Raw genomic sequence first — 13,100 nt, forward strand, 5'->3', positions numbered from 1 at the left:
TCCATCCTACAGTATCTGTTTATTGAATAAAACGATGAATGATCTTGAAACAAACTGTCAGATTCAACAGTCCAGTGCAGAGAAAACAAAAACAAGCTAAGAAAATATTATTCAAAATATTCTGACAGTCTAGAACTAGCATGTTCCCAGCTAGCTACTGTTTGCTGTTAGCTCCAGCTACAGTAGTTAACTAATTAACTAATACTAACTAATTAACTGCAAACCACACGTCATGGTTTCACTGGGCTTTATCTCTTTGTATTATCAAATGTAAAAGTGCTCATTACTGGTGGAGAGTAATACATACATTCAATCAAAATTTTACTGTAGGCTACTTAAGTAGAGGTGCTTGTACTTGAATATTTTGATTTTATGCAGCTGTAGTAGGTTTATTCAAATTCAAATTTATTCAAATTCAACAATTTCCTGCGGGATCAGTAAAGTTCTTATCTTATCTTATCTTATTTCTTCTCAACTAGCCAACAAGAAGCAAATACTGTAGCCCGCTTTCTACTCCCTTACATTTGTCAGGCAGCTTCAGCTACTTTTCAGATTACCATCTTTCATCCCCTTCCTGTAAAATTTAAATATGAAAAGGACTTGGTAGCCAGAGCCGTGACCAGGATTGTCCAGTGGGATTCAAACCGACATTTTAATACAGATTTAATTTTTTTTCTTTCTTTCTATATGATGCTCTGAATGCCCTCTCAGATGTTAAAATACATTTCTGACAAAATCCAAATTAAATTTAAAGATTAAGATTAAGATTTTTTGCTGTAAAAAGACGCTGGGTGTATATTGTGTGTAACTGTAGAAAGTCAACACCTCCTCATGTTGTTAAACCCCCAAATTCAAAGAAACAACATGTCTGCAATACCTGCACAAAAAGTCAAATACTTCCCTCTGAAATATGGCTGAGGAATTAAGTAGCCTTCCGAAAATGGAAAAACTCAAGAGAAGTAGAAGCAGTAAAGTACTTGGGTTAATATAATCAGTTACAACAAATTTTAATATACTATAATATCTTTAAAGAAGAACATTCATACATTACATGGAAAAATAGAAAGAAGAAGGAAGTGATTCTTTTTACTCAACAACATTCAAACTTCACAGACTTCATTTTTGTTTCTTTTAATTCTTCTTTACTGTGCAGTCCCCACCTTTGAAGCTTCTTCTTCTCTGCTTTTCCCTTGCTGCCTGTCACGTCAGCTCTGTGTCAGTGCTGTGGTGATTTGCATGCTGCTGTTGGTGGGTATGAATTACAATGTGCTGTTTCAAACCCAGAGAAACAGAAAACATTTAAGCAAGAGAGTTATGATTATTTTTTTCCACCTTTCTGCAGCACATGTGGTTTATTATCTGTGCATGAAGCAGCGTGGAGGTCATCATCAACGCGACCAGATTGTCCCTCAAACTTACAGCTATTGACAGGTTCGCTTTGGGTGCCTTCACAGTAAATCAATAACTCACATTTCCACTAGACTGCTTTTGTCATTTATTGCTTGAAGACAGAGACCCTGACATGGTCCGCCATAATTAAGAGTGTGTAAGAGCGTGATTAACAATCTGTCCAACTGGCAATAAATTTTATAAAGTTTTAGGGCTGTTGGCCACTTACCAATTTGGCTAATATCTGAATTAAAGCTAATTAAAATCCCAGAGCTGTCGTTGGGTTTCAGAGAGGAAAGCAGCACGAGGCTGATGCACTCATTGGTCAAATAAAGTGTCTTTACAAACTTGAAAACTGATGCAAAAGTTTGCAAATAAATCAAATGTAGCAGCAGATGGCACCAAATAAGCTAACTTACTAACGTACTAACTTGTTGAGCTGTAGCTCATCACCTCAAGGGAAAGCAAAATTCGTCTTGTCGTCTATCAGGCCGCTCCTGTCTCATCATCGTCAGTGCTGCTCTTCTGAGGCGTCCCTCAGGGTTTGGTGTTTGGTCCTCTCCTGTTCATCCTGCTCTGCTGTTCCACCAAATCATCCCTGCAACTCGATCGTTTCACTCTAAACCAGGATTAAATCATGGACCCAAGCCAGTTTCCTTAAAAGTAAACTATGAAAAACTGGACACGATCTTCACTGGCACCAAAACCTCTCAGGCCTTCTGCCACTGTCTCCCTTCCCACACGTCCATGTCCTCTGAGTTATGTTCAACAACATCGTCTTCTTCAAGCAATCAAATCACCAGAGCTTCTACCTCAAAAACATCTCTGAGCATCACTCTGAGCTGCCTTCATCATGTCCAAAACTCTGCTGCTCATCTACTCCCACGTCGGCCTTGTCCTCCAGAACCTCCACTGGCTCTCTGCTCCACAACGAGTCCAATCCAAAGTCCTTCTCCTCCGTGAACAGGTATCATCCCACCTCAGCAAGCTGCTCCTGTGGCCTTGGCTCCTCTGAATCCGACCACCGGTCTCTGTACCGGGGCATACGGAGCAGAGCTGCCCCCCTCCCTCTGGAACTGGACCACAGCGATCTGTCCATGTTCAAATCACTAATGAAACCCTTTCAAAACTGCCTTTAATGTGTGATCAATATTAAATGACTCATGTAAAGTCCAAGTACCTCCAATTTGTACTTCAGTGCAGTAGTTGAGTAAATATATTTAGGTTTTTTTCACCACTCATCAAAGGTAGCCGAACGCTGATAAAGATCGATTAAGTAATGATCAGTGATTACAGACACGACACGTGAAGCTGTGATCCTCACCCTCTCCTCACCTGTCAGTCTCACACCTGGACTCAAAGTGTCACCCTGCACAGTGAGCGAGGACAGTGACATGTCTGCAGACAGAAAAAGACAAAAACAATCAACACGGAGAGGACGAGAGAGGAGGAGACGCGCCAGGACGGGAATCAAGACCGCAGGAGTGACTGGCAGGTGAGATAGGACAGCGGAGGGTGAGGGAGGGAGGACACAGAAGCATTTCATGTGTCTTCATTAGCATACTGTGCTGTGCTTTTCCCTCTGCTTAACTCTGCACTGCTGAGTCTCACCAGTAATCCCACTGTGGCTGAATATCAGTCACTGGACGAGCACCAGATTTCACTTTCAAGTGGGAGAATGTTTGCACTGATAAATGCTGCTTCCCCCTGAATTAAACATGACAACAGCAGCTCGACTGTGCAGCAGCAGCCGGCTGAACCTCCCACAGAATAAACATACATACTGCAGCCAGAAACACTGCGCTCGCATAGAAATGCTAAGGATTAATAATTCTTAATTACCATATCATAAGTATACTTGGCAGTTCTGATATCTTAGGGTCTCCTAAGTGTGACTCAGTAGGATAAACTTATCATTTAATCTGCAATGATTACAATTAACTGAGTATTTAAGAATTATTGCTGAGAATGTTTATAACCAACTGTTTCCATCTATTACAGGTTTGTAAGTAAATTATGTGACATTGAGGGATGGGTGTGACAGGGAAATAAGATGAAATAAGGGGATGTTTTGTGTTACTTTTGGCAGTGAAATTATTTAGGGCAGCTGCACCACTACAGGACTCAGACTGGACGTCAACGTTTCCTCCAGTTCTGACTTACAAGCTGACGTTGGCAGAAAACCAAACTCAGCTCCATTTTGGCCAAGGCTCATCACCTGGTGATGAGCCAACATAATTTCCTGTTAGATAACCCGAGCAGTGGGGAATAAAACGTCTGCCGCTGTGTAAACTCTCCTGCCTCATGAATCAAGTTGGTCTGATAAACCTTCAGACTCACAGTTCTGTAATTCAGGCTGGATTTTCTTTCTCAGCAGCGTCTGCGACACAAACTCCAGTCGGATCTGTAGTGACGGCCGACACGCAGCGGCAGTGTGAGTTAATATTGTCTTGCACGAATCAGCTCTTCTCCTTCACAAAACGCTGCACATTTCTGCCCGGTGTGGATGGACAGAAAGCTCTCGATAAGAAACCCACGAATCCTCCAAACTACTGGACAAAACGGCAGAGTCGCACTTCCAGAATGAGAAGCCCGAGTGGCTGCAGACGGTTTGTGGTGCAGTCGGGTCGAGTCACTGTGATGAGCCCCTCACTGTCCTCACCCTTCAGTTCAGATGTAAAGCAGCTTCAGCCTCGTTATGGACGCCCCGCGGGGCCTTTTCCACACCAAACACTCAATCCAGCCACCGTTTTAACGTCTTCACTGCTATGAACGTCTCATCTGTTCTCTCGCTTCATGTGTCCCACCTGCGGGGCTTCAGGTGTAAGCAGGTTCGATCGGTGAGGCCACCTGTTTAACGTCTGGACTAACGAGGACACAACAGTGACAGGGGACACTTTACTGCACGCTGCAGTACTTTGAGTACTTTGAAGATACATTTTTAATATTTTTACGTGGGTGTTATTTGAGTATTTTCACTGTGCTTTTACCTCAGTACCTGAACACATCCTGTGTGAGGACATGTGCAGCATGTCAGACACAATGAGACACCCTCACAGACACACCACTTCACTGTAACTGGAGAAGACAATCAGGTTTTTGTCTCTCAGGAGACACAACGCATTCAGTCTGTCCTCTGATGTGGACTCTCAGATCTTCAGCTGTGATGTTGCTCTGACTGCTGAACTTCTCTCGTGGACAGACGTGAACGCCGGAGTTCACTGACTCACTGCTGACCGTATCGACTGACTCTGGACCAGCATTTAACAGACACAGGGGGGCCTCAAAGGGATCACTTTACTCACCATGGAGCTTGTTCCACATGTGGACATGTAAAAACAGTCTGTGGCTCTGCAGGATCTCTGAGCCTTTAAACCCGATCACGCCTCAGTGATCTATGCACGTATTGATCTGCGTGACTAAAATGGAAGCCATTCATGAGCCACAGTGTTGGCAGTCAGAGCTGAACAGAAGCCAAAGCAGAACCCACACACAGAAGGGCATTATGGGTAACCGACGGTTTCACAGAGCAACTGAAACCTCGCAGAATTTAACATGTGGACCTTTAGTCCACCTTTTCTCTCACTCAGACATGGACACAGACGTGGAGACAGCGAGGGACACAGACATGGACTTAGACGTGGACATGGGCTGGATGCTGCTCCTGTCCTGCTCTCCACGTGTGAAGCTGGGGGTCCTTGAGCCCAGTGTGACTGAAGCCTGAAGCCTGAAGCCTGAAGCCTGAGCTCTGATTGGGTGCAGGTGTTGGACTGTTGGACTGAGAAGTTCTGAGCAGGTTGGACCTCAGACTGAGCCACTTCAGTCTTCTTTAACATGTAAATGTTAGAGATTTTGTCTGTATATTTTAACCAGTAAATGTTTGGATTTGTTGGTGCCCCCTAACAACTTTCAGCATTTTTGACGCTCATTTTGAAAACTCACCAAAATGGACACGTTCGTTCTGTGTTGCCAAAACTGTAATCTGAAACCTTAGTGTTAGCATTGGACTTTCAGAATGACTCCATAGCGCCACCTACAAAATTTCAACAAAGAACATTTCAAAAACAAGTAAACCAGAAAAACAACTAAAAGGTCCTTTGGAGCCTTGCAGTAAACCCAGCAGGGGCGTACATAACATTTCCTGTGTAACCGTGTATCTGTAGCGTGTATTAATACTGTAATGTTACTGCAGACTAATAATTCTGCTGCGTCCTGAGCCGCGTGGTGGATGTCAGGCCCGTCTTGTGGAGCAGATGGAAATCTTGTCTTTGTGAGGTCTGGACGTCCTGGCTGTTCTGGCACTGAGACTGTTTGACTTCGTCCTGCTGTTCATGAGACAAGCGGAGTGTGGAGGAATATGGACGCCTCAGTAGACAGCTGTCTTTGGACCTGTAGGTGGATCCGGTCCAGCGTATGGCTCTGATGTCTGTTGAATGTGCACACCTTCACAGCTCAGGGTTTGTCTCATGTCTTCGTTTGTCCATCTGCTTCACTCTCCTGCAGCATCAGTCTAACGCTTTGAGCCCAGCCTCCATGCTTTTCTCACGGTCTCATCTTCTTTCCTCTTTTCATGTGTGACGCACACAGTCCTCATCGCACACCTGCTGTCAGTTACCTGTTGGAGATAAAACTGCGTCAGACGTGGTGTCAATAAGCACGGCTGCGTGTTTCCATGAACGCCAGGAATCCAGCGGTCGAGTCAGTTTTGCCACAATGACTCCCAGCTGAGGAGACATTTTGGTAAAAAAAAATGGACATGTTGGACTGTGACATTGACATCAACACGAGGACAACAGGACCTGCGATGCTCTGAAACGGTGAATGTGTGGATCTCAGGATGATTTTTCTTCTTCTTCTTCTTCTTCTTCTTCCTGTGAGCCGCACATCCCACCAGTGAGCCTGGCTGTTCCTTCATCAGCATGAACACACACTCTCTCGTGGGTTTTTCATTCACTCGTCCATTCAAACCTTTATTCAAACAGGTGACGGTAATCAGCACGCTCTCTTTTCCTTCACAGAATGAACAGCAAACCACAAAGACGGTCAGAAGGCTGGTAAACTGTGCAGCAGCTCTTCTCGTTGTCCTGACGTGTCAGACACTCAAACTGATCAGAATACTCTGCCGTCCTCTTCTCACTGGCAACAACTACCACCCATCAATGTCCTAAATCCATCCACATGAAAACACCCCCACAGTGCAGGATTACTGAACACTTTCCTCTGAACTGCCCTCCTTCTCTGTGCTTTCAGACTCTATGACGGTGCGGAGAGGAAAGAAGCTCAGCATCTCCATCCAGGAACACATGGCCATAGACGTTTGCCCCGGTCCCATCAGACCCATCCGACAGATCTCCGCCTACTTCCCCCGCCTGTCCCCCACCTCCCCGGGCCCCGTCTCCCCGAACCCCGCCGTGTCCCCGAACCCCGCCTCCTCCCCTCTGGCCCTCAGCCCCGCCTCTGTGGCCTCAGGGATGGGCGGGGCTCAACTCCTGTCGCCTCTGCTGGCCCACGGCAGGCCGGGCGGGGGCGGGTCTTTGTCTCTGACCAGCAGCGTGGACACGTCGGTGGAGATCAACAGCTCCGACAGTGACGACTGCAGTGAGCCTCCATGTTGGCATGTGTCTGTGTGTGTTACTGTGCATCATCTGCAGAAAGATACCACTGTGGCTGTGGCTTCTTGTTGCATGACTCAGCATGATGGTTCACACGGGGTTCAGGTTAGCTGACTAATCAGAAGCTGTGCTGAATTTCAGATGAAGATCAGGAGCGTGTAGCCAGACTCTCCGGGCTTGTTTTTAGCTCAGAACAAAGCCCAGGAGGCAGCTGCACAACAGTGAACTTGTGTTGGAGGAGCATTTGCACACGTGGAGGCGAACCCTTGTGTTAAAATGGCTGTTAAGGTCCGTACCATTGGGGACCAGCACAGGGGTGGGCTGGCTCTGGCATCAAGGTTTTTCCTCCAGAGCCTCTGACCCAAAAGTCAGACATAAAGGGATTTTTTCATCTACCTTTATTTGGGAAGGTTAGACAGTTTGGCGGATTTTGGCGGATCAGTTTGCAGCAAAGTCTCAGATGTTAGCGGTAGCTTTTAGCTAGCTAGGAACAGATCCACACACAGAACTCAGATCCACAGGCCTGGGGATGAAATGTGATTCAGAACTTCATGTCGTGTGTTTGTTTGAGCCACACACCAGACCTCCTCCCTGCGCTGACTGAGACTACGTCACCTGACTTCCTCTTTGGCGAGGACGGGCGGGCTGAGTCTAAGCAGGACTGCTTACATGGGAATTCAGTGACCTCCACTACAACTTAGGAGGATAACATTTAATGAAACAGGAAATTAATCAAAAAATGTGAAACTTTGTCACTTCTTTTTCACACATTTTTGGCTGGTGGACCTACAATCTCTTCCTGCACCGGTTTACCCCAGCAGCCACTTATCAATAATTAATGCCTTAATGACATTAATAATGCAACACACAAACCTCCTGAAACACACGAGTGTTTTAGTGAGAGACCTTCCACATCTTTAAAGTGTTTGATGAGGCGGCTCTGACTGCAGATACAACATGACCTGATCCTTCAGAGACGTCTTCAGGGCGTCTGAATCACATTTTGACAGCATCCTCCTCCAGAAGAACAATGTTGAGCTTACTGAGAGGTGAAGGAGAGCAGGGAGGAGATCACTCCTTCCTCTACAACTGCTTCAGCCATAAAATAAGAATAAATTGTGATAAATGACTCTGGCTGACTGCTGCTCTTCGACTCACTGACATGTTTTCAAGCTCCTCTGTGATTCAGCTCCCCTCAAAAGGAAGGACTAATTAGGTTTTTTTACCATCTTTATTTCCTTATTAACATTTATTTATAATCAGATTTGTTTTTCAGTCACTGGATGATGATTTGTTTTGTTTTTGAATAATAGGATTCATCAGAGCAGCACAGCCTGAGGGAGGAGCTGAGTGTCGGAGCTTGACAGTCTGTCTCATGTAACTAAAACTTCAGGCTTTGATCAAACATAAAAGAGACGTTCAATAACAAAGAATATTTTTTATCAGAGCTGCCTCTTTGTGCGCAAATGATCCCTGCAGAGACTTCATCCACAGGCTCAGATTTCATCACTGCGTTTGTTTGCTGCGATGCTCCTGCAGCTCGTCGTCTCTGCCCGGGGCTCCAAGTCACTTCAGGTGGGTGTAATCACAACCTGAACCAGACTGAAGGTGCACTGACTGCAGTGGAGTCAGCAGATGCTTTATATTAGAATCAATTTACTGAAGACTCCTGAAATTCATCTTCATCACCAAAGAGTTTGCTAAGCAGGACTGCAGTGAAGCTCTGCTGGGTGATAATCAGAGCCACGGTGACCTGCTGTGATCTGGTGTAGCTGCTTCTCCCTGTTTTTCACAGTCTAAACGGTGGTGTGGGCGAAGAGATCTGCTGCTGGTCTTCAGCTAATCAACAGTTTTAACCGAAAGTGAAATCTCTGCGGTTCGTTCCACGTTACCTGGGGACAGCTACCAGGGAAAACAAGTCCTCTTCCTGTTATGTTGTTATGTGTGTGCAGTGGCAGACGAGCTTCCTTTGTGGCGTAATTCCAGTCTTCAGATTGCTGGGAAACATCCTGCATGCTGGCACAGCAAAAGTGGGGCTTACAGGGAGCCAGTATCAGTAAGGATGGTGTCATGGCCATCACACTGTGTGATCAATATTTAATTGATAATGATAAGTTTAAGCAAAAAAGTTGTGTATTCTCAACTGATTTCATTGCAGTTCTGCTTGGCTGGATAGCAACAGGAGTGAATTAAAACATTATTGACAGAAAATGCTGCAGTTCGTGAAAACAGGCTAAAAAGAGAAGCCATGTGAAAATCATTGAGATCCAGACCCCAGGGACAGATGGGGACTCCCTTTCTGTCTTTGTCCTGATGAATGTCTGTCACACCCCACATCCTGTCTTCTCACCATCTGATGTGGTCTCCCCTCATCTCCTGTCAGCTCTCCACCCTGAAAAGGCCCCAAAAGACACTAAAAACCAGACTATATAATAGAGAATAGTTAGTAGAGAATAGAATAGTTTGTAGGCATGTGGAGGCTTTATGAGGCTGAACATTGAACATACATCAGCATGCTAATGTGCTAACAAGCTTACAGGGGTAATGATAACTTTGAATAGACTGGGTTCAAAGGGATTTTTAGACATGACTTGTTTTACTTGTGTGAGTGATTATTCACCTCAAACATCCAGAATACTTTACTCTACATTAGCTGTTAGCTGGTGAGCAACAGCAGGCAAGTGCAGGTGTGCCTGTGTGTGTGTGTGGAGTCAGGTCAGCCTCTGACTGAACTCAACACTCTTCAGAGACAATTCTCTCTCTTCTTCTCTCTCTCTTCCCAAAGATGTCTGGGGCTGAGTTTTCCAAAACATGATTTTGGTCAACACTTTTAGAAAACCATTGGAGTGCAGATGCTGATGAACTGATTTAAATGAGTGTATTTTTTGAGTACTGGGTGGGATCTGGACCCCACTTGCCAGTTTAGTGAGTTTGGTCTTCTGGTTTTTGCTGTATGAACTCTTTCGGTGAGTTAAAAACAAAGAAAGAATAAATGAGAACAAAAAACAACAAAATGGGGCTCCGCAGCTAGCAGTTCTGCCGCCGGAGCTGCAGACTACAGGTGGTGCATTCACTGCTGACCAGATATAACAAGGTCAGGGGGAATGAATAATTGATTAAAGGAGTAGAAATACATCTGTTTGCTTTCCCGCTGGGCGTCAGATAAGCAGCAAAGTACAGCAGTACATTCAGCTTCATGTGGTGAAAGTACTGCAGTACTGTGCAGTACTGTGTGAAAACCAAGTTCTGATACGCAGATCAGCTTCCAGCTTTCAGACTTTTCTCTAAAGGTTGCTTTTCAGTGAAGCATTTGATCATTTTTGCCTTCAACTGCTGAGACTGTGAACGAAACCATGTGGGAAGTTGGAATGAGTCTTTGGCGGAACTGACAGACCCGACACGATGCAGGACTCAGCTGCTGCTGATGTGCTGCTCGTGATGCGGAGCCACTGTTTTAGAAATAAAATGCAAATGATGAGAAGAGACAGCAGCTGTGATACTGAGCTCCATTTCATTTGAGTTATGGAGAAAAATTACAGAAGGCCTCTAAACTACACTGAGAACACTAAGCCACGGTGCAACCACAGATGGATTATTAACGTAGGAGACTCCGAACCCCCCGACATGAAAGACCCGGAGTGAAGGGGGCACAGAACTGTGCGGCCATTTGTGTCTCTTTGTGGTTGTTTCTTCTTCTGTTTGTTGTCTCTTTCCTTGTCTTTTTGCATCTCTTTGTGGCCGTTTTACGTGCTTTGTGCTTAACCGTCCAACAGGAAATGCTTCAGTCAGCCACTTCAGGCCGGTTTGTCTGAACAGACGCTCAGCAGGAAGTGAGAAAGACTGCAGTTCAGGTTGATGAACGCAGTACATTGTGTAAACTGATGCCTAAAATACATATTTGTCCTAATCCCTGTGAATCATATGCTGCATGGCTCCTCTTATATAACTGCACTGGAAGAACACCAGCTGTGTGTGTGTGTGTGTGTGTGTGTGTGTGTGTTACTTGTATGAACATGTTTGTGCCTGTTGACACCGTATGTATGCATGTTTATAACAAGCTGTGACGAATGTGCTTGGAGGATTTTCCGTGTTGACATGTGATGTGACGGGTGCTGCTGCTACACTTAATTGGATTTCCATCTTCTGAACGTGTGCTCTTCCTGAGATGTTTCTCTGTTCTCTCGCACGCGCTCGCTTCATTCTGCCGTTTCTCCTGTGAATCACGTTTCTAATGTGAGTTATGATGATCGTGTCTCCGCCTTCACCTGTTGTTTCCTCAGCTGCTCTGGGGACCCTGGAGTTTGAGCTGAGATACGAGCAGAGCTCCAGCGAGCTGCACTGCACGGTGCTGCGGGCCAAGGTAAGGACGCCGTCCTCGCCACAGGTCCTCATGGTCCTCAGTCTGGTCTCAGACATCTTCCTGTCTGTCTTACGGAGGCTCTCGACTGGTTATAAACTACACTATAAACTATAAACTATTGATGGGGCTTATAATGCATTATGGCAACCTGTACTTATCTGACCATTTACTGCTCTTTAATACTGGATAATACTTTGGCATTTTTACTGAAGTAAGTTTTCGAGTGCAGACTATTACTTGTTTGGGGTTGTAGCTACGCTCACCTGAAAGTCGACAGGTTCCTCACCTGCGAAGCTGCAGTGGTCTCAGTTCTGATGTCTGTGATCAAACGAAGCATCTCTGGGACACCATGATGACCGAAGACGTCCACGGAGATCTGCTGTGGTGTGTAACTCAGAGCAAAACGACACCCAGGAGCCCAGTTTAAGTGTCAGAGTCGGGGCTGTGAGCCGCCAAGGCTCTACAGGACCTGAGGTGAGATTCATCTGAGCTGACAGTGTGCAGGTATCTGTCATCATCAGCAACAGACCCTCTTCATCACCTCCTCTTCCTCCAGCAGCCTGAAGCTCTGCCGCTCCTTATGTCACCTCCCAACAGTAACACCAGACTTCAGAGACTAGACTGCATCAGCACGCTAACTCTTTCCTCCGCCTGCCTCAGGCCACGTTCACACCTGGTATTAACGCCTGTCCTGGGTGATCCGATCACAGGTGCAGGTGTGAACGGACCCGCACATCACTCAGACCACCTTCAGAGGTGACCACATTGTTTTATCAGTTAGTGATGTTGCGCCTGAGGAAAGTCTGCAGACGTGTCGAGTCTGGAGAAACTTTATTAACTTTGTGAAACCTCATCTACATCAAATTCTTGTACGTGTGGTAAAATCATTTCTTTCCCATAACAAACATCCTGTCAGCGCCGTGCTCTCCGTTAAAACAGCACATCTGTTCTTAGCAAAGTGAAAAGGTGTACATGTGAGTTTGCATATCGAGCGGCGAAATGAGACGCATGTTAACACCAGGTGTGAACCGCCTCCCAGTGTCAGGATCAAATGATTCCTACCTGCACCGTCCTCTGCGTTTCAGTGAAATTTACTGACCAAACCACAATGAACCTGTGCTGAAATGTCACTCATCACTTGGATGAGTTGCTCAGTGAGCCTAAATTAGTCCTAAATGGATTTTATTCAGATTTTACACTGAAGCCTCCATAATTCTCCGCTGAGTGGAGCAGAAATAAAGGAAAAACCAGAAGCAGGAATCTCCAGGTGATAGCAATAAAGCCTCATCATTTGTTACACAGTTCTCTATGTTCACATTTTATGTACTGTAAGCTGCCTTCAAGATCAGCACTGACCAGCACAAACTTCGTTGTTGAGGAAGGCGAACAGGATCTCGGCCTGACCCTCCACATTAATCAGGTCAGGGAAGTGAACGACTGCTCCCGTGGATCAGCCGAGGAGAAGTTAACCCGATGTGCTCTTTCCAAAGCAGCCAGCTGGCATAAAACTTCTTCCTGTCACTTTTTCAAGCTTGATTTGAATTAATGTGTGATTATAGTTAACACAGAGTGTGTGAGAGGGAAGAAAACCTGCATGCTGCTGGTTAAAGATCAGTCAGGACTGTCAGTCTGTGTGTAGCCTGATGAATAAACAGAAGTCTGATTAAATAGACTTAATTGGTCCCCTGATCCAGAGTGAACCTCTGAATATTATCTCTCAGGGCTATTTGTTCACAGGA

The 13,100-nt window shown here is 45.5% G+C and overlaps 1 protein-coding gene across 1 annotated transcript in view; it reads left to right on the forward strand.

The window, feature by feature from the left end:
* The window catches only part of doc2a (double C2-like domains, alpha), a 50,882-nt gene that overhangs the window by 20,323 nt on the left and 17,459 nt on the right, over positions 1-13,100 (forward strand). The window contains exons 6-7 of the mRNA XM_046414184.1: positions 6,640-6,987; positions 11,282-11,361. Of these exons, the coding sequence (XP_046270140.1) occupies positions 6,645-6,987; positions 11,282-11,361 (423 nt within the window). The 5' untranslated portion in view covers positions 6,640-6,644. The remainder of the gene's footprint in view (positions 1-6,639; positions 6,988-11,281; positions 11,362-13,100) is intronic.

The sequence above is a fragment of the Scatophagus argus genome, chromosome 16, assembly GCF_020382885.2.
Source record: "Scatophagus argus isolate fScaArg1 chromosome 16, fScaArg1.pri, whole genome shotgun sequence".
Lineage (NCBI taxonomy): Eukaryota > Metazoa > Chordata > Actinopteri > Scatophagidae > Scatophagus > Scatophagus argus.